The sequence below is a fragment of the Pyricularia pennisetigena genome, assembly GCF_004337985.1.
Source record: "Pyricularia pennisetigena strain Br36 chromosome Unknown Pyricularia_pennisetigena_Br36_Scf_12, whole genome shotgun sequence".
Taxonomy (NCBI): Eukaryota; Fungi; Ascomycota; class Sordariomycetes; order Magnaporthales; family Pyriculariaceae; genus Pyricularia; species Pyricularia pennisetigena.
Window position 1 is genome coordinate 529,102 of NW_021940924.1, and position 19,472 is coordinate 548,573.

At 49.1% G+C, this 19,472-nt stretch overlaps 6 protein-coding genes across 6 annotated transcripts; 3 read left to right on the forward strand and 3 right to left on the reverse strand.

The window, feature by feature from the left end:
- Positions 1 to 880: 880 nt before the first annotated feature.
- On the reverse strand, positions 881 to 1,837 carry PpBr36_11019 (uncharacterized protein; the record flags this gene model as incomplete). The annotated part of the gene is made up of 3 exons (XM_029898125.1): positions 881 to 1,060; positions 1,091 to 1,428; positions 1,480 to 1,837. 3 exons carry the CDS (start codon positions 1,835 to 1,837, stop codon positions 881 to 883), a joined length of 876 nt encoding a protein of 291 aa, XP_029743519.1.
- An 880-nt stretch (positions 1,838 to 2,717) lies between these two features.
- Positions 2,718 to 3,921, forward strand: PpBr36_11020 (uncharacterized protein; the record flags this gene model as incomplete). Its single annotated transcript, XM_029898126.1, has 3 exons — positions 2,718 to 2,867; positions 3,614 to 3,626; positions 3,707 to 3,921. 3 exons carry the CDS (start codon positions 2,718 to 2,720, stop codon positions 3,919 to 3,921), a joined length of 378 nt encoding a protein of 125 aa, XP_029743611.1.
- A 3,938-nt stretch (positions 3,922 to 7,859) lies between these two features.
- PpBr36_11021 (uncharacterized protein) lies at positions 7,860 to 8,354 on the forward strand (the record flags this gene model as incomplete). Its single annotated transcript, XM_029898127.1, has 2 exons — positions 7,860 to 8,019; positions 8,236 to 8,354. The coding sequence occupies 2 exons, from the start codon at positions 7,860 to 7,862 to the stop codon at positions 8,352 to 8,354; spliced, it is 279 nt and encodes a 92-aa protein (XP_029743612.1).
- A 1,081-nt stretch (positions 8,355 to 9,435) lies between these two features.
- On the reverse strand, positions 9,436 to 11,709 carry PpBr36_11022 (uncharacterized protein; the record flags this gene model as incomplete). The annotated part of the gene is made up of 1 exon (XM_029898128.1): positions 9,436 to 11,709. The coding sequence occupies one exon, from the start codon at positions 11,707 to 11,709 to the stop codon at positions 9,436 to 9,438; it is 2,274 nt and encodes a 757-aa protein (XP_029743609.1).
- Positions 11,710 to 13,082: 1,373 nt separating this feature from the next.
- PpBr36_11023 (uncharacterized protein) lies at positions 13,083 to 13,695 on the forward strand (the record flags this gene model as incomplete). Its single annotated transcript, XM_029898129.1, has 3 exons — positions 13,083 to 13,156; positions 13,240 to 13,558; positions 13,639 to 13,695. The coding sequence occupies 3 exons, from the start codon at positions 13,083 to 13,085 to the stop codon at positions 13,693 to 13,695; spliced, it is 450 nt and encodes a 149-aa protein (XP_029743610.1).
- Positions 13,696 to 15,282: 1,587 nt separating this feature from the next.
- Positions 15,283 to 16,531, reverse strand: PpBr36_11024 (uncharacterized protein; the record flags this gene model as incomplete). Its single annotated transcript, XM_029898130.1, has 2 exons — positions 15,283 to 16,405; positions 16,464 to 16,531. The coding sequence occupies 2 exons, from the start codon at positions 16,529 to 16,531 to the stop codon at positions 15,283 to 15,285; spliced, it is 1,191 nt and encodes a 396-aa protein (XP_029743615.1).
- Between the last annotated feature and the right edge of the window lie 2,941 nt (positions 16,532 to 19,472).

Sequence of the window (19,472 nt, forward strand, 5' to 3'; positions counted from 1 at the left end):
TGCTGAGTCGACAAGTGGCCAGCTGGATTTGTCACGGTGGCTTGGCGGGGACGGACATGGCTTTTTGGAAGAAGGGGGACGCTGGGATTTAATCCATATCGATAGCATGATTAGTAAGCGTTAGGAACCTCCACACAAGTGGAGTTCGTCTTGATTTCTCAAGTAAAGTGGGGTTAATCAGTGGCGAAGATATCTTTTCATGTTGATGCCCAACATTTGGGCACCTGATGGTGCTCCTCATCGAAAGCAGCCCCGCAACGACCCCTCCAAATTCCATCACCTTGTCTAGGAAAAATGGTAGCTAACTTTTTCCCTTCATCGACGCCTGTTGTTCCATCAGCCGAGCCAACTCGACAATAACTTCCTGTCGAGAACAACCCTCGTAACTGTATTGCAGGTGAGATACTCCTACGAGCTCTCGTGTGTATCCCATCAGTCAAGTCGAAACTTTGCGCTGCTCACACGTTTGTTTAGCCATCAGCACGGCGATATCTAAAGCGCGACCGATAGCAATCACGGCCATCGAGACGGAGCGAACGATGGATGCACAGGGCGCCAGATGACAAGTTCGGCCACACCACTGCTCAACAACCTTCTCAATTCTGCAAACTGAGCCTGAGCTTCGGAAACTCTGTCACAAACGACGCAACACAAAAATCGCGAAGCATGGGCGAGGACTTGGAGAAAACCACTGAGAATCTAACCGACGACGAAATTAAGGAACGAGATAGCGATGTATGGACGAATACTTACCCTGGGAGCGCACAAGTACTAACGAACATCTATCTAGTATGGTGAATTGAGCTGGCAAGTCTTGCAGGGGCATCATGTATTAAAACCTCCCGATAACACCGTGGCCATTGTCGTCGATCACCCGAATTCAGGGAGAATCGATGTGTTTGAAGAAGGCGCGGTAAAGCCTATCTATATAGTAGGCGCGACCGATGGGCAGAACTTGGTATTCATCAAGTGGCAGAAGGGTTGGAGTTATTTGTCCAGGGGCAATATTCGTGTAGGCTATATTGAGAAAAAGCGCTAGAGTGACTACGTTTCCATCGTGCTACATAAAACGCAATGATGGACTTGACACCCTCGTGAGCAAGCTGAACTCAAATTCCCATGTGACTGGGAATGCAACATATGCTGGAGTACCCCGCAAATTCGACACCAGTACCGGCGCCCCATCAATTGTTGTATGGTTCGTGAGAGAATTCTGCACATCCTGCCACGTAACATATGTCTGGTAACTTTGCGGCCCTAGGTCAAGTCGAGGAAGTTGGTTCCCGCCTGGTTGGATTCCACCTAGCTGAGTGGAAGCCACTTGTGTGGGAGGCGGCTCGATTCCACCAAGCTGAGTAGAAGCCATCTGTGTGGGAGGCGGGTGTCTTCCATCAACGATTTGTTGTCTTGGCCCGTAATTGACGGCGACTAGTAATATTAGCACAAGAAATGAAAAACGGATTGGCGGATTTAGCTTACCTTCGTGCTTTGCGGCCATTTCCTCAAACTCCTTAAACTCATCTAGTTTCTGTCTGAGGCAGGCCAGCAAGTCGATGCGAGCATTTTTCCCCATCGCATGAATGTAGCTGCACCCTAGCCCAGCCGCACAAAATATAGCGCCTTCTATTCCCGCGACAACACAGGCACGTTGTAGAAACTCTGTGTAGAGCTTCCTCTTCAAAAAAGCCTCGGATCCTAGCTTCGGTCCGCCATCTGCTAGTAGCTGGCCAGCTTGGATGATGCGATCGTCCACCGTCTTCTCAAAAACCCCACTTTTCACTATCATTCGGGACCCCTTGTCCAGTTTTTGCAGGACTTCTGTTATATCTTTCACCATTGTGATTTGTTTTGTTTTGAGTACGTTGTGACGAGATATTGAAAAAAAAACGAACGCGCAAAGCAAGGGTGGTGGCGTCGCAGAGTTCTGCAGAGTTCTGCATGTATTTTTTTTTTGCAATGATGCAACAATTTAAGTGGGGCCCTGAGAGCTCTGCATAGTTCTGCAGGCTTCCATCGAGCTCTGTGAAATCCTATCAATATCTGCAGAGTTATGTGGAGCTCTAAAGATCTCTATTGGTCTCTGTAGAGCTCTATAGAATTTGAAAAACCTCTGCAGATTTCTGCGGAGCTTTTTCTGCAAAGATGCTGCAATGTAGGTGGGGCTCTAAAAAGTTTTGCGGTGACTTTGGCACTTGATGCGGATAGCCCGCATAACCAGGTAATCGAGACCTGATTATGTAAGTATTCTGACTCTACTCATTGGATCCAACGTGTGTCACCCTGTCGTTTAATCCAACGCGTTTGCACAGGGCCTGCAGGATCTTAGTATGACTTCCGAGCAGAAATCACCCAAAACGAAGGGGCTTAGAGGCTCTTGATGATAACCTCGAATAAGCAAATGGATCAGGGCTATATCAAGCTGCCAATTAATTGCTGCTTGACTGTTACGCCCTGATTTCAGAGACCGAAAAAGCGGCCCGGTCAACATTTGTTGGCCTCTTCGTCGAACTCATCACAGTCAATATGCAACGAAAGGTAGGAGAGGGAATGGTATCAATTATATCGTGGTATACAGCTGGTACTGTCAGGTCCATATGATAAAGTATAAAGAAAGATGCAATCCCTACTTTGACTTGATATGGGGAGATTATCTTCAGTCAAGCATTCCATAACCCAAATGTCATAGCCACTTGAACGCCCTATCATTTTCAGTCAAGATGGATACCTCCAAACAAGTTTCAGTTCCGGCTCCAGCCCCTCAAGCACCTCCGGCTACTCCTGCTCCTGCTGCTCCTCCTGCTTCTGCTGCTCCCGCTCCTCTGGACTTCATCAATAAATCATCTGGGGGAGGCATGGGATTCTCCAAGGTAAGCTGGCATCTATACTGCTGCATTTCCATCTAACCTGGAGAATTCCGCTGTAGTAACGCTGAGCCTTCTCGGTTGATCAAGAAGCCATAGCGGGCAACACCTTTGACCTGGTCAACAGCGGTATTGGGTAAAGGTCAGCCAGATACAGCAGACGGACAGAAGCACCGCGCACTATTAGACGCTGTGGTTGGGGAGTAACTGGGCACACCTTGCTAGGTATGAGGTCGATATGTACTTTCTTTGCGAAGAGCCTTAAGTTCATGGGGGCACCGGCATTGACTTTGAGCGGGAAGCCTTTTCCATGTTCGTACGACAATACATAGCGAATTTCAAACCTAATCAATAGTAAGAGAACGTATTGGAAAACTGTGTAAATCCCATTCCATCATCCACGTAATAGCCGATGAAGTCAAGACCGTCAATCTCCGACAACGTAGTGTTGTCTCTGGGCTGGTGTTCTGTTGCATTAAGAGAGAGCCCGGGAGGTTCTCTGCCAAAACCTTCTCGTGATGTGACATCTGGCAAAAGATTTGAACCTGTGTTCGACGTTCTGGTCTGTTTATCCGACGACGCGACAAGTATCGGGTCGATATTCTGGCTGATGGTAACAGAAGGCGATACAGTAGACTGGATTTGGAGGTCTGGCTCGGAGGGTCGACCGAATTCGCCGAGGTCCTCATTCGTTGGTGCTCTTTTTCTTTTGTTAGGTATTTTGCATTTTTTGTCGAGGTATTCTTTGACAGGTCCTTGTATTCTGTAAGCTGTCCCAACCATTCATTAGCATTAAGCAAAGTCTTTGCGCTGAAAGCAACTAACTTGAAGCGAATTCCCTGTAGGGTTTATTGTCCCCTTTGTCTTCAATAACAACTTGAACGCTGGCAATGACGTTGAAGATTTCTTCAGCAAATATATGGCTGCCCAGCTGTTGCACTACGTATGCAGCGACATTAGGAAGTTCGCTGAGCTGGTCCTCGGGGGAGTTCAGAAATTTGCCTGTGACAACCAGGCCAAGAGCGATGATGTTCTTATAGTCAAGCTTCCTGAGACTTGACATGAATTTATCAGCATCCGGCTTATAAACGAGGAGCAAAAAGGCCTCGAGGCGGTTCAGACTGGGTTTAGCAACCCGGTTATCGACGGTTAACAGCCGTTCATGGAGTAGTTTTTGGTGGACTGTTAGAAAACACTTGAATTGACTGGTCAAATCGCGTATTTCATTCGAATTGAAAGATTTCCCCAAAGACCAGATAGTTGATCGCAGTGTAGATAGAAATTCCTGCATTGGGCTAGCGATGCGAGAATTCGAGATCTGCGAACTGCTGGTGGGCGATTGCTGGATTCCAATGCTGGGAATTGCAGGTGGACGATTGCTGGATTCGGATTCTGGGAATTGCAGGTGGGCGATTGCTGGATTCCAATGCTGGGAATTGTAGGTGGACGATTGCTGGATTCGGATTCTGGGAATTGCTGGTGGGCGATTGCTGGATTTGAATGCTGGGGACTGCTAGGGCGACAGGGGATGGGCGACAGGGGATGGGCGACAGGGATGGGCGACAGGGGACAGAGGCGAAAAGACAAGGGAAAATCCAGAGTGGGTCGGGAAATAGCCAAGTGACAGGGATACCAAGGGTGTACGTAGCATGTTTAAGATTTGGTCACTCCTGCTCGGCTTGCGATGCTGCTTGCTTTTGCGAAATGGCTACCATCAGCGCGCAGCCTTTACGACAATAGCTTAATTAAATGCGCACTGCATGTTCTACATTAGCTTGGGTTGCATGATCAAGGAGCAGGGTTGAACGATCGGTTCGCCGGATGGTTGCAATTCCCGGCCACACCCTCGTGGTGACCTGATCTCCGAAGGTGACCCGGACATTCACCAAGCACGGATTTTGACTGCTCAGAGATAAATCGATAACACGTCAATTCTACTGCAAGCCTCAACCAGCTTCTTGTATCCCGTCTGGTCAAATTTTTTGTGCATACGTTGGCCTTGATATCCTGCCAAATCACCGGCTCACCTCACCCAGCATGTGTACCTACCAATACGTAAGCATTTTCCATTGTTTTTTTTTTCGATGAGCTACGAATAACCAGTCTACCCCATAGATGGACTACAGCTGCGGTCACAGGAGGACCATCGTTGCAGAGTGGTGTCCTCGATACAGAAACACTCTCCAGTCGCATACTCGATGCAGGCCACAAGTACCTTACCACACACGGAATGACCAACTGTGCTGTATGTTTACCCTCGCTCCCCAAAGCCAAGTACTTGCTAAAAACCGATCGAACTTCCCAACCAACTCTCCAGCTCACTGTCAAGAGCAGGCTAACCCGAGGACTTTTCCGTGGATGCCAAAGCGTTCAAGATGAAGCTACCATTTCTTTCCGGGTGGAGCTCTACTTGGACGAAGTTGATGATTCGGCTTGCTTGGTACCCGATATATTTTGAGCAAGACGTATTAAGAGATAGTATCTGCATGAACCCAGTAGCCTATCTCGATTTGAGCAACAGCGAAGAGCACACGTTGAGGACGGGCAGCCGGCACGGAACCAGCTCTGCTTTGGCCGCAAGCTGCAGCTGCAGGGTTCAAGTGGCAGGCCAAGCTATGGGTTGCTGTGCCCTCCACCCTTTGCCGGTCCACCTATAGGTATAAGGTACCTGAGCTGGCCCACGTTTTGTTTGTATGCATCGATTAAGATATGCAGCTGAACATGAATAACATGCCCACCGGTCGATGCCAATTGCAATTGCGTTAGTCCATACGTAGTACACAGTAAGCTATGCACTGCTCCTATTCTGCTTAACCAATGAAGAGGACTTCTGTGAAACGGGAGGTACCACTTTGTTGGGCTTGTGATTTTGGGTGGGCGACAAGGATTGCCCACACTCCCCCACGTCAGAATCAATGAGACAGCAAAAGCGCTTGAAACTGCTCGTTATTATGTAGGAGTAGGTACGTTAGGTAATTTTAGGTGGTCCAAAATGTTTCGCGGTCTCATTGATTTTGGCGGCGTGAGGGAGCCACAGTTGGCAAGGGGCGGGCCTCCCGTTTCGTACATACATACATATGTACTGTACCCTGAACTAGTGAGGGTTGAGGGGCCGAGGGTCAATGCTCCACAATTAGCCTGTGGCGCGCTCAAATTCGGCTGTCAATTCCTGGTTAACGCGATCCGCAGCTGGTGACACGTCGGAAAAGCTAGGGGTACTACGGAAAGCTAAAGATATCACTCTGGTTAATTGGTGGCAATCTCACCGTTGCTCGCAAGGTCATGCCCAACTAAAAAAAATGGCATACCTGGGTTTGCCGGTTTCCAGCCCACGGCGGTCACCAGAATTGCGTGAGCGTACGGCTTGTCCCTTTGAAACCGGTACGTTAAATATTTTATCAAAGCAAGTTACATGACTTTTATTTTCAGTTGCCCATGCCGTACCTTCCGCCTTCGGCACATGCGCAATTGGTTACTCGTCGAACAACTAAATGCCCAATACCATGCTGGTAAGATGTGAAAGTTCCGTAGAGGGGGACTCAAAAAATTAGCGCTCCATGAGAAAGACAGACTTGTTTTCTGAGCTCAGGATCCTTGTACGCCAGCATGTCCAGAAAAAGGTTCAGGTTTCGCCGCGATCGTTGAGGCCGAACACATTGTCGCTACTTGCTGCAGCCTGCATGCGTCGGAACTGCAAGGGGATTGAAAGGACCCACATGGGCAAGGTTTTGGATGCGGTTTTGCTGAAGGAAAATGAGTTTTGGCTGAGTAGCAGGAGCTCACCTGTATTTTCTCCATGGATGTATTTGATGCATTAAATTTGCTAGTATGGCGTTCTGGCACGAGTGCTAGATTTGAACTAAAATCGCGCTAGCCACTCTGTTGGGTCGTTACATCTACTAGAACGAGGAGAAAAGTCCAAGCTGAAAATTGTATCTCGCGTTTAGAATGGTTTGCCAAAGATTTCCTAAGTACTGACTTTCCTCCAATAAAATAGGCTGAGAAACATAGTGAACAGGCCCTGCAGAGCAGACAGACATTATAGAAACTACAGGCTATTGCAAGATGGGATTATACGCAAGCTGCGCTACAAAGCTCTCTTTGGTTGGAAAATAGCAAGCGACACACCAGAAGTCCTCATGTCAGCGTACTTGGATCTTCCCTCCTGACAACCTCCCGTATCCCTTCCAGACATAACCTCCATATTACACCTGCTTGCTTCAGATTTCAATTTTTGAGGTCATTGCGTTGCTGCTGCGAGATGACAGAGGTCGCACGCTGGGGAAGGGAATCTCAGTTAGGGCTAGCAGGCCATGATAATTGATGCACAGAAATGACCATTACATACCACGGATGTAAGGTGCAATTTGGAACCGGTTCAATTATACCCGCTTCGACCTTGGATAGGCATTTCGTGTGAGTGTATGGTGGGTTCTTTGTAAAACTCGAGTTTGATGCCGAAAGGTTCAGAGTTCCTACGTTTGTGCTCCGTAAGTGCTTATTGAGAATGGAAGCATAAGATCAGACTATGCTGAAGACCATGTCGGGGAGAACCGCCTTTATGAGCAGTAACGCGGATCCCCGATTTTGATTTATTAAGGGCGAGCCAAGGGTAGCTTGCATGCAGCTGAGGCCGAAGGCAGGATGTATACCATCATAGAGCAGAATTATCTGCACCTACCCGTTTGGTGATTGTTGCAATCTCCGCCATAATAGCCCTCCGACTACAGTATTGATTGGATCAGAGCTATTCCATTCCTTCGGCAGACTGCATATCGCTGCATAGATAATGCCGGCAACCTGATGTGGCGACTGCGCATGCGTTCTTCATATTTGGTGCATCTTGTACTCCAGATTTGAACTCTTCACCCGAGAAGTCACTTGATATGGCTGATTAAGTGATGTGTGCCTGTTGCCAACCAGCTCAGGTGCAGACAAAGGCCAAGGAAAACCATTGCCCTAAAGGAATCAAAGGCTTTCTGGTATGTTGAGACCAAAATGAAGTACACAGTCTTCGACTTTGCCAACCACTGCTACCACCTCAGCCTGAACATATCTATCCGCGACGTTTACCCTTGCAAATATGCAGGGATATTCTTCGAGGGCCCATGGGATCGCCAGTATAGCCCTAACCCTTTCCCAAGTCGAAACCTACTTCGTATGTGTTTATCGACTTTTCCATGCGGGCCTAGGTTCGTGACAACCACCATCACATGTCTTTGACTTGCAGCAGACTTTTCCAGACCCTCAACAAGACTGGGTCAGCCAGCGTATAAAATCCTGGCATGAGAGCAAGTGCTGCTGTCGTATGGTCCATCTACTGCCAGTCCCGCACGGATAAGACCGTTTTCAAAGCTAATTGCGATGCCCTCAGTAACCATTCCCGTCCGGCCTAAGCCGCCCCGCGAGAAAGAAGAAGCCGGTGACGACTTCTTGGTCGTTGACGAGCAGGATGGTGTTCTCGTGATCGGAATCGACTTTGGCACAACGTAAGTACTGCTCTGCCTGCCGTGCAGAGCGACGAACCCCACACCGCTTACACGCTGGCTTCCATTCATCGTGCAACTTCGTTATCCTTTTACAGCCCATGGACGTTTAGCCGAAGACACAGGAGTTCAAATTGATTGAAACACATATTCGGGGCTACATAATCGTTCCTGTAGGGCATTTCTGGCAAACAACGGATGCGCGACCTGTAAAGTATTTGTATACCAGCCACACCACTCTGTGGCTGTTTTGTGTAACAATTTGGGGGGTGGTAACCTTTCGCTGCCAGTTTCAGCTGTTGCGCTTGGCGATTTGAAGAGTGTGGGCAACCTCTTCAGGCATTTGGTTATGTTCGGCAACTGGGGGTGTGGGTATGTGGATAACCTCTGCGGCTAGTGTTGTGCAACCCCCCATATCACCCTCATTGCCAGGTCAAAAAGCACAGGCTAAAAAGTCTAGACCTTCCTTCGTCCTCTCCCTCCGCCGTGGGTTTATATATGGGGCCTTTCGTAGCGCGAGGGCGTGCGCCACGCATGCGTGCCGCGCGCCAGGTAGCTTGCTCTTTGTATGCGACAACGAGTTTGTTTACTGCAACCTTCAGCTAAATTGTTAGCTGATCCATGACGTGAATGAATAATGGTGCATCCATTGTGCCAAACCTTCGTCACAATAATTTGTTTATAACTATGTATAATACCTCCTTCATGCGGCAGGGTGTGAAGGTGCAAGCTTCTTTGACAGGCATTCACCCTTGCAAGTCCTGGCGAGAGCAACGACCAGTTTCTCCTCAAGAATGGAAACCTTCAAAGTCTGGCGCCATATGCTCTCCGGACGGGCACGAGGTAATCTATGGAGTTTGTCGACCTTGAGCACATTCCATCTTGACAAATTTTCACTTGGCGTGGAGGCATTCCAAGTTGCAAAAGTGCCCAAGTGTGGCGTTGTTGATCTTCACAGCTGTACCGGCACGCTGGTTCACTTGTTGGTGGTGACACTTAGATTGCGGTTAATATATCCCTTGCTTAACGAGGTAACGGTTGTGGAGAGTGTGCTAATGAACATCGCAATATGTTTCCTAATGTAGCGTTCACTTTGTTGCGTCTTGCAAAACGCCTTGTATAGCGGCAAACTCTCTCGCAAACTCGTCCTTCTCCATTTTGTGGGATGCCCCAAGCTTCCTTTTGAGCTTGGTATTAGCAGAGATCGAGCCCAGCGGCGCACGATCGCGGATAGTCGCTCTTTCAAAATCCACAACCATAGGGTGATGGCCACTTAACAAGATGTTGCGCGCCTCAGCATCGCCGTGAAGGACGCCGAGACGATGCAGTTCGGCAAATGCCTTGGAAATCGAGGCAGCAGCAACGGATCTATCGATACTGGCAACTCTTGACAAAGGGTCGCCAGCCCAGCTGAGGAACAGAAAATACTCATAAACACCGCCATCGCAATAGTGCGGGAGTTCCAGAGGCATTAGTCCGAGGCATACAGGAACGTGCTTCCCCTGGATTGGGCGAAGGTGGTCATAAACCTTCTTTTCGTGTTGCAGAAATGTGAGGTTTGCCGTTTCCACGCCCTTCGCCACAAGCGTGTAACCATGCGAGGATAGCCGCACCTTGAAGAGCGAGCCTATAGACCCTGAAAGGTAGAGTGGCGCAGAGTCCGCATCAGGCCCGCGATCTTTGGCTAGCTGGGCTCGAAGCAGACATAAAAACTCCGTCCTGTCCATGTGGTTGAGCCCGTGACTACTGGCGTTCGGACAGGTTTTGTCGATTGATCCCCCAGATGCCAGCCCAAGGAGACATTGATGGGTGCAGTACTGCCTGTCCTGTATTCCTTTGTCTGTTTTGCTGGACTGCACTCCTCCGCTATTCTTTCCCCTACGCCTGCCGGAGCCCGAAGCGTCATGTTTGCGATTAGATACCCGGCTCGGCGTTGGGGAAGGCATGAAATCATGGTCGTCCTCGTCTTCGTTAGACACGTGCTGAGTGTGTAACTGCCGGCAGAACGCGCGGGTCCGAATCGGCGAGCGCTGAAAGCCCTGCCAACGGCGAGGGATATAAGGAGAGGCTTTTTCTTTATCCTTACGGACGGAAGCCGGGATTTTGGCAAGCACATCCTCGTACTCCACAGCCCATGTTTCAAGTCTGACCGTCGCGTCGTGCCACGATAGTTGGGGCGGCGGAGTACGTAGAGCCTGCAGGACAAAGGCAAAGACTTGTGCGACAGCTGTACGGTGGAGCCTGTTATCATCGTCGTCGAGGACGTCCAAGTTCGGGACGCAGACGTGGTAAAGGACCGTGGCGGGATCATCCGGAATATGGAGGAAGACAAAAGTTTGCCCTGTGCAGACGTACCCGTACTGGATGCCCTTGCCGATCATGTAAGAGAAAAGCTGGGTAACCACGGCGGCGGCAAGCGCTTTGGACGCGAGTACGAAGCCTTCACAATGTTGGCCAATCACGTCTCGCTTCGGCCTAATCTCGGATGCCAGGCCTGTGACCACCTCGTCTTGACTCAGTTTGTGCGGCGCTTTGTACTCGATTGCCATCGTTGGGATGTTTGCACCGTCTGATGTCCTATATATGCAAAACTGGTCTGCTCGATTGCCCTTCCCCTTCGCCTTGGCCGTGCGACGCGGTTTTCGGACTTCACTCGTTGCAGATGCCGCGCCTGCCGAGCCGGTGGAAAGGGACATACGCTCGAGAGGTTCGGAAAGATGCTCGTCAGCCGGGCCGAGGTTTGTGTGGCTCTCGAACGTTACGGTTCCGCGCAGGCCAAGGCGCTTCCGCAACAGCGGGTTCTGGAACACCGCATCAACCAGCTTTTGTACTGCATTTTCGACGGTGTCGCGCTCAAATGAGCGAAGCCCCAGCTCGCTACTGATAGGAGCGATCAAAGATCGAACGTAATCTAACTGATGATTAGACGGGAATGTAGCATTCGTTGTGAAGGAAGTATTTTCGAGTAGGTCCCATATTTCCTCCTGTTTTGCTGCAAAATCGTGCCATTTGGCTATATGTTGGGGATAAACACGACCGGCAGGATTTGTTGTGTCACCTTGAGTGGTTAGAGATCGGTCGGTGAGGACTTGGATGGCAAGACTGAGCAAGTGGCAGGCGTTAAGGTATGGGCCAATTGTCAGTGGTTGCGATGCCCTGGCGGCGTTTTCTGCTTCTTCGCGTCGGCGTTGCTCTTCTTCGCGTCGGCGTTGCTCTTCTTCGCGTCGGCGTTGCTCTTCTTCGCGTCGGCGTTGCTCTTCTTCGCGTCGGCGTTGCTCTTCTTCACGTCGGCGTTGCTCTTCAACGGCACGATTTTCTGCTTCTTCGAGCTTCTTGCGGAGCTTATTGAGTTCTTCCTCCATCTCGATTGGCGATGGACGGATGTTTGCAGGAAACAATGTTTGCTGGACGGGTAGTTGCGGGAAATTGAGTGGCGATCGTTGCACAGGCAACAATGCTGCATGGGACCCGGCTCTACTTACGTAACCATTACTATTATGAACACGCAAACAAAAGTTTACAAACTAATTACGTGGGGCAGCATCTTTAGCCACCATATGGGGAGAGCATGGTGGGGCACATACCTTGGTCGCAGACATTGGTCTACTAAGCACCCTATGCATAACCTGCTATAAATGGCCAACAAACCTAAATGTACTCTGTACATTTGTTGTGTCTTGCTCCGGCAAGGGATTCCAAGACACTGAGGGTCACTGCTTTCTCGAAAGCAGATTTGATGCCCTCGTTAGAGAAAATCTGGCTGTCGAAAACATCGCCAATGCGCAGTGACATAATAGAAGTTTATGCAAAGTGTGCCTCAAAGCAGGCCTTGAAGATTGGGATTGGATTGTTACATGGTCCAGCCAATGTCAATCATTGCGGGGAATGCGCCAGCAGCTATCCACCAAACAAATTGGCTCACACTGTGGAGCGAAATGAATTTGCAAGGCAACGGAAAGCTATCGCCAACAGAGTGACAAGTGTAATAGATGGGACGACGGGTAAATGAAAAAGAAAAATTGGCGAGCATGTTGAAGCATTGCGCGACATCTCGGGTTAACTTTTATTTGGATGTCACGTTCAGTAAGTTGGGCAAAATAGAAATAAGCACAAAATAACATTGAGAATGTATGCGTGAACGATTGTAACATGATGTTGCTCTTTGCCAACAACGTGAGCTGCCTGCAGCATATATGACCAACGTCTACGTGGATATACAAGTCACCGCATGACTTGTAGATATTATTTCTCAAACACCGTCAGCCTTAGGCTAGACAAGCTCGATGATCACATCTCCAAACATCTTCGAATAAAGTCGCAACTGTGCTAAACCCTAGAAAATATTGTTACTCTTCTCGCCAGGCATGTTGGCGAAGTGCAGCCGCTGGACCTCCTCCACAAAGCGCCTCGCCCTCACCGTCCCATCACGAAGCGCTTGACTTAAGCAACTCATAAGGTTTCGCCGCCCAAGGCAATAAATACTGCACAGCGTGTCGCAAACGGCGACTTCCTTGTACCAATTAATGGTTGCGCAGGGACGGGCAAGGGTGCAGGAACGACTGGAGATACCATACCCGCAATATGCTCTGTACCCACCATTTGGAGCTGGTCCCGGACTATCGCTGAAGTTGGCCAATGACAAGATGCACATATATTTACTGTGGGCGCAAACTTGGTGAAGCTGACCAATTGAGATGCGGGAATTGCTTCGAAGCGGGACCGAGTGTCGGCAAAAATGGAGACGGATTCAAGATACGTGATTGGCCAGGAACGACATTTCTTCGAAATGCTGAAGCGCATACTAGAGTAGTAAGTAGGGAGAGAGAATAGATAGATGAACAATAGTGAATAAGACAAGGCCTGGCCAGCAATCCGCCTCGCCCCGCCGCAAGCGACCCTCCTGACTGGCGGCGCCCAGGGCCGACCGCCTCGCAGGAGGGTCATCAGCAGAAGAAGATTGCTAACGGCTGCGACTTTTGCAACCGTTACCACCTGTCCGGGCACTGCAAGGGCGAAGAGGACTGCAAATACAAGCACCCGCCCCACCTCAAAGACCAAGAGCTGCTTGCCCAGAGGCATCTGGCCCGCAGTATGTACTGCGGTATCGGTTGCGAGGATTTTGACTGCCATTACACGCACCACTACCGATACGGCCGCGATTGCGGCATGGGTGGTAATTGCAAGTTTAATGAAACCCACTATATTGATCTTGTAAGTCGTTTTCCATAAAATTGCACCTAGGTGTTGTTTCCTCTCGCCGTTTGGGCAGCTACTGAAGGTTCAAACCGCAGAAACGAGTAGCCAAGATATACGAGGACGGCACCAAAGAACACGTTTCATCTCCATAGGTACGATGATTTTACCTCAGAAAATACTAGCAGCACCTGTGCTAATTGTAGCTGAAACGGGGTTGTTGGCTGGTGAAGTAATCTGGGAAGTATTTTTGCTTGTTGATTTTTCTTTAACTCGTAATTGGAAGTTCCATTGTATGCCTCTTCTTTTTGCCCGACTTCTTGTACTCGTGATTTGCCGTAACCCTTGTCAGAGGCTAGAGAGATGTTCTTGCTCAAAGTGCAGGTGATAATTGTGGATGCTATTTAGATGAGTAGCATGCATTGGAGCGTCCAACTCCTCATGAACTTTTGCGAATGTGAGCCGACACCCCTGGCGCCTCGGGAATCTCGAAATCGATGTCTGTCTTCCTCTGTTCTATCGCTGACATAATCTACCGCTCCATGCTACCCTGAGCTTTTAAGGCAGGCCCTGTCGGGAGATTATGGGCAGTAGTTGGTGGGAAGTTTGAGAAGGTTAGGCGGGATGGGAAAGCCTTCTTCCCTCGTCTCACACTTTTTCCACCATGCAGGAGGCCTTTGGTGCGCATACGATTGGGAGAAGCACACAAAAATTCGTGTTGGGGCATAAGAATAATCCTGATTTGATGTTCTGCACTCTGGTGCTTCATCACACCGGTTTGTTTTCCAGCCAGGTACCAGATCAGTTCCGTGCAAGTGCCTAGCTCAAAAGCAGCGTTATTTATTGAGTGTGCAGGTCTCCGCTGCTCGCTAAAGAGTGCAATTATTTCATGATTGTGCCTTATCAATTGATGAGTTGACTACAGACGACGCAGCACGCTCTTTCGTAACGTTGGACCCCACATCTCCGACCCCCCTGAAGTCTGGCCCTAAAAATATCTACTCAGCCACATCAACCCTTTGTTTTATCTTATGAATATCTCGACGAATATTTCACTTTAGAACTTTATTTTTGAAGATTTTTGCTCCAAAATTTCCAATGAAAGAATACACTGAGAATCAACTTCTTGCTGTCTGAAATGGCAGCAAGAAATCAGCTTATTGAAAGCAAAATTGGAGGCGGTACGGCCGGCCGAAAGGAAAAGGGCGATTCCGGATCCCAACGAACTTTTGGTTCGCAAAAAAAAAAAAAAAAACGTTTTTGAAACACAGGAAAATAATAAGGATGGCTTGGGAAACTCCGATGATGGGGAAGATGTTAAAGAACCGTGGGAACCTAAAATCAATTGTATTGTTGTGCGTTGATAATTTTATATTTAAATCGGTTTATAAAAGGGGTATTTTGTCTTTACATTTTTCAAGGGGGCCGGACTTAAGAGGGATTAGAGATGTGGGGTCCAACGTTAAATCCATAGTCGCCAATAAAAGACCCTGAGCCGGTGTACGTTTCGACAGGCACGTCAACATTGAGCTTGTCTCGAACTGCAACAAAAATACCCTTTGTATCATTTTCTAATCTCTCGATTTATTTCCATTCCTCGATCGATTTTGAAGAGCAAAGAGACACCAGTCGCCTAACTAGAACCAGCCTCGCGAACGCACCAGCATAAGGGATACCCCTTCCAGCGCACCAACAGCAATTTCTTTGAGGATAGAAACCCTGGCTCGAAAAGTAACAGGAGGCTACGCGAATCCCCATCGTTTATTTGAGAACGGAGAAAATGCTGTCGTGTCAAACGTAGCGTGAAGCTGGCTTGAAAGTTGGCTTATGCGAGATTGGCAGCTGGAACAACCCTTCCAACCGTCCCCTGACAAGTGCATGCCCTGGAATTCGCAAGTGACTTCTTTCTCAACGCGGGCGGCAGTTGCCTCTAGAAAAATCGCTGGTACGACTTCCTCCAGCTGTTTTTGAGCCGAGTCTGGCTCAATGTCGGCAACTCTCCCCTTTTTCTTTTTCTTCTTATCTTTCTTCTTGGAAGCATAGCTGCTCTGTGCGCTCTCCTCCACACAAGAAGCTTCAGGCCTTGTTGTGTCAGACTCTGGAATCGGCTCGCTGGTGGCTGGTTCTGGTAATGCTTCTTCCAGCAAGTCTAGTTGATTTGTCGCGGGTGGATGCCGCGGGCTCACTTCTAGACCTGAGTCGGTAGGTTCTGGCGTCGCTTCGGGTGGTGATAAAGTCTCTGGTGAGGAGCCAGAATCAAGCTTCTCAACATGCTGAGTCGGGGGATTCGCGTCACCCTGCGGAAGCGCCTCGGGGTCCCCAACAAGCTCTGTCAGGACTTCAAAGCTCAAGTCGCTGATCGACAGCTTTTCGACATTAGTCTTTGACACAGCGCATTCTGCTAGCAAAGATGGATCCTGAACAAGCAACTTGAGACCGTCTTTTAGGTAGCTCCTGAACCATACATCGTCCGAGCGTGGGGTTGGGTATGCGTTCCGTAGTAGACCAAGGACTGTCGGGAACGGAAGCCCACTTCCAAGCCTTACTACTTCCAATTTTGCAAGCTCCTCCAGGTCGGACAGCTCGTAATCTCGAGCCCACCCGTAGACTCGGATGGCTGTTCTATATTCTGAAGACATCTTTTCATGGGCTGTGCCCTTGGGCAGGAGACATTGGTAGGTGTTGGTGAAGAGATAATGGACGAGAACGTGGCCGATATCTTGAGTCATCTCGAGCAATGATACTATTTGAGCCCATGTTTGTATCTTTGTGTGCAGTTTGGGGCACTTGCGAAGTAGAGAGCTTGGAACTTTGAGTGCTGTTCCGTCCCCAAGTTTGAGTTCGATGATTGAGGCTGCGTATGGGCTGTTTTTGATGATTTCAATCAGCGCAAAGACAACTTTAAGAACAGTTGAGCACTCACGAGGATTCAGGCCGTGTGTCATCATCAAGACCGTTTCCAGAGGCAGATGCCTTGTTCTTTTTCTTCATGTTTTCCGTTGAGCAATGGCTTGAGATGCAGAGTATGCTGTCCGGTTTGTGCTCGATAGGTCAAAGAATCCATGCTCGCAAGCTGTATTATACAGGTAAAATGTATCAGTCTGCTTTATATCTATAACGGTCCGCGCGGACCTGCGCTGCTGACCCTTATGTGTCTTGTACCACGTCAAATTGCGGCCCAACGGCTGTAAATGGGACGACAGCGCTCAAATCAAATCACGCAATAGAACGAAACAGCTGCAGCCAATCACTCTTTTTTACTTCTTTGCAGTATTTGATTGGGTGTGTTTGGAAACCCCGACAAGTCGATGCAACCATCCTTGCGTATTACCGAGTCACAAGGTAGCAGTCTATGACGAGTATAACGTGGCTTGACAGGGCTCGGCGTTGATTTCGGCGTTTCGGGAAGACCTAGTAACTCAAATGCCTTCACGGTTGTTTTCTGGCAGCGGATCGTTCCGAAATATCTCGGATTTTTTACGATAGTATGCTCTCGACAAGGTTAGTCTCGGCGCAAAGTGAAAATGCGCTCCGGGATACGCATTTCCCATATTAATAAGATGCGCAACCCAGCGGCATTTTATCAGCAACAAACCATTGGTCGGTCAACCTCCAGTTAACTTCGCCACGTATCACCATGCCAATGCCGGACTTTGCATTTCGCCGCCCTATAAATAGTGTGCCCGGTGATGGAGGGCCTCCTGCATCGTGATGCATGCCATTCTGACTGAGATAAGGTAAGTGGCTTAGAATTGCTTGGTTGTCTGCAGGGCTAACAGCACCTCAAGAATTTCATAAGCAAACCCAGTACGGCCAATTCCAGCAGTACAAACCAAGAACTCCAGATCCGATGAATACACCTATCACCGCCCTTAACATCCCCCAAAATTGCGAAATCTTGTGTCTCACAAATACTCTAGCAGCTACCTCGATCCTGACCTTATCGACAACCGGTGAAGGCTCTCTTGCATTTCGAATGATAATTCCGTAGCCGGGATCGCCCACTGCCAAGACTGTTAATAGTTAATAGGAGGGTCGTGGGCCTCCCACATTTCATTGTGTTGGACGGGCAACCAATCACAGGCTCCCAAGTTACCTGGCAGTGAAGATCGTTTCCTTACCTAGCATACCGCGATTATGTAGGCCTTGCATTACAAATGCTGGGTGCTCCACCCCCTTAGCCACGCCACTAACAGGCATAGCCACACCAAGCCTGGCAACCCCAGATTAGTTCGCAAATTCCTCCTCAGTTAGCAGGACCGCCAACATCCTACCCGTGTGTCTTCTCAAGCTGTCTCGGCGCACCTTGTTTAAAGATCTTTAAAAATTAAACGGGCTGCGCCGAGAGGTACATTCAGTCTCGGCATCAGTGGTCCTAAAAATCGGCTTAATAAAGCCATTGGCTCCGACGCCGTTCCCATCCTGCTGCTGCTCGTCACCATCGCCACCGCTGCCCTCCAGTCCAGGCCGAGCATATTACAAATACTGTGCAAAGGACGCAAAAGCACCACTTTTGTTGTAAGCCACAATTTCAATAGGCCAGCTCCCGTACATTGCCACTCGATGCCGACATTGCGCTTTGCAGAGCTTTGGGTGAATTGTTTATAATAGTGGGACTCCCGTCTCTCAAGCAGTGGCTCAATTCCGGGGCTAACGGCAGAGGCATCGGCTAAGCTAGCTCTAACCACTGTAAAGAATTTCAATACGATTCTTCTTCGGCATCCCGATAACCGCACAGTCAGGGAGACGCAGAGGCATCTAGGTAGTTGCCCGCTTGAAACAGCCGCAGAAGTAATACCTTAGATACAAGGTGACAAAATTGACACGGCCAACGCTAAAAGGCTCGAAAGTTGAAATTAGAAAAAAGAAAAAAGAAGCGACAATGAAACGCCATTTCCGATACACCACCCTACAAAGCTGGCACACATTTCTATCCCTACCCCGCCAGCTCTCGGTGTCATGGCACCGCGCCCGCCTCCGCGAGGAGCTCAGAGAGCGTCGCGCCGCCAACACATCGCTTTCGCGGCTGAGCGAGACGGCCGACGTCATTTTTACGATCAGCAGGGCGCGGTTCGACGGACACACCCATCGACATCGCGTGATCGACGCAATGCCCGCCAGCGTGCTGCTGTATATGATGGCTAAATTCAGCCTGCGATGGGCTTTTTATCGCATCGTGGCGTTTGCGTGCGGTGCGAGGGGTCGGCGGCTAACAAGTGTCAGGGAGGTTGTCAACCCAATGAAATTCAGCAAGGTCGATGAGGTTGCAGGGCGGCATAGGTTGGATGCGCAAACCTTTAGGAATTGGGCGGGGAGGGTGAGGGCGTTTTGGCCTCTGCTGCCTTGATGGCCATCAAAGCTGTTGAGGGGAAACTTTTGGTTTGGCGTTACATCGAATCGGATGTCACTAGTGCTATTTTATGATCCTTGAGGGGTCATGTTTGTGCAGATATCTGAAATATTGTGGGAAAATAGTCCTGTGGGATTGAATCAAGAATTGCATTTCATGAACGAATCAACGTTGCTAAATTGGCGCCATGACGCGTTGGCCGAGCTTAGGCCAGCCGTGTGCTGGTGGACGGCCTCCCGCATGGTTGAGAAAATGCGAGGTAGGGGGGCACACTCCTCTAGACTGTTTGAAGTTTTTTTCTGCCAATTACTTCGTAAAAAAACAACACTATTACTATGACTTTTAATTACCTCGCACTATTATGTTCGCCTTCCATTCTTTGTTATGCCCAACATGAAAATCAGAAATCTCGCTGAAGGATTTTGCAGCTTACAAATCTATTATGCCCAAAATTATCAAGATTTCAGCAAATAATCTGAAGGGAGCAGGAGGCCTCCTGCATGTACATATGAGACCAGGAGGAAATTCCCTCGCGTCGCTAAAGCATCTGGACAGGCTTTCACGGCTGCAAATATCAAGCTG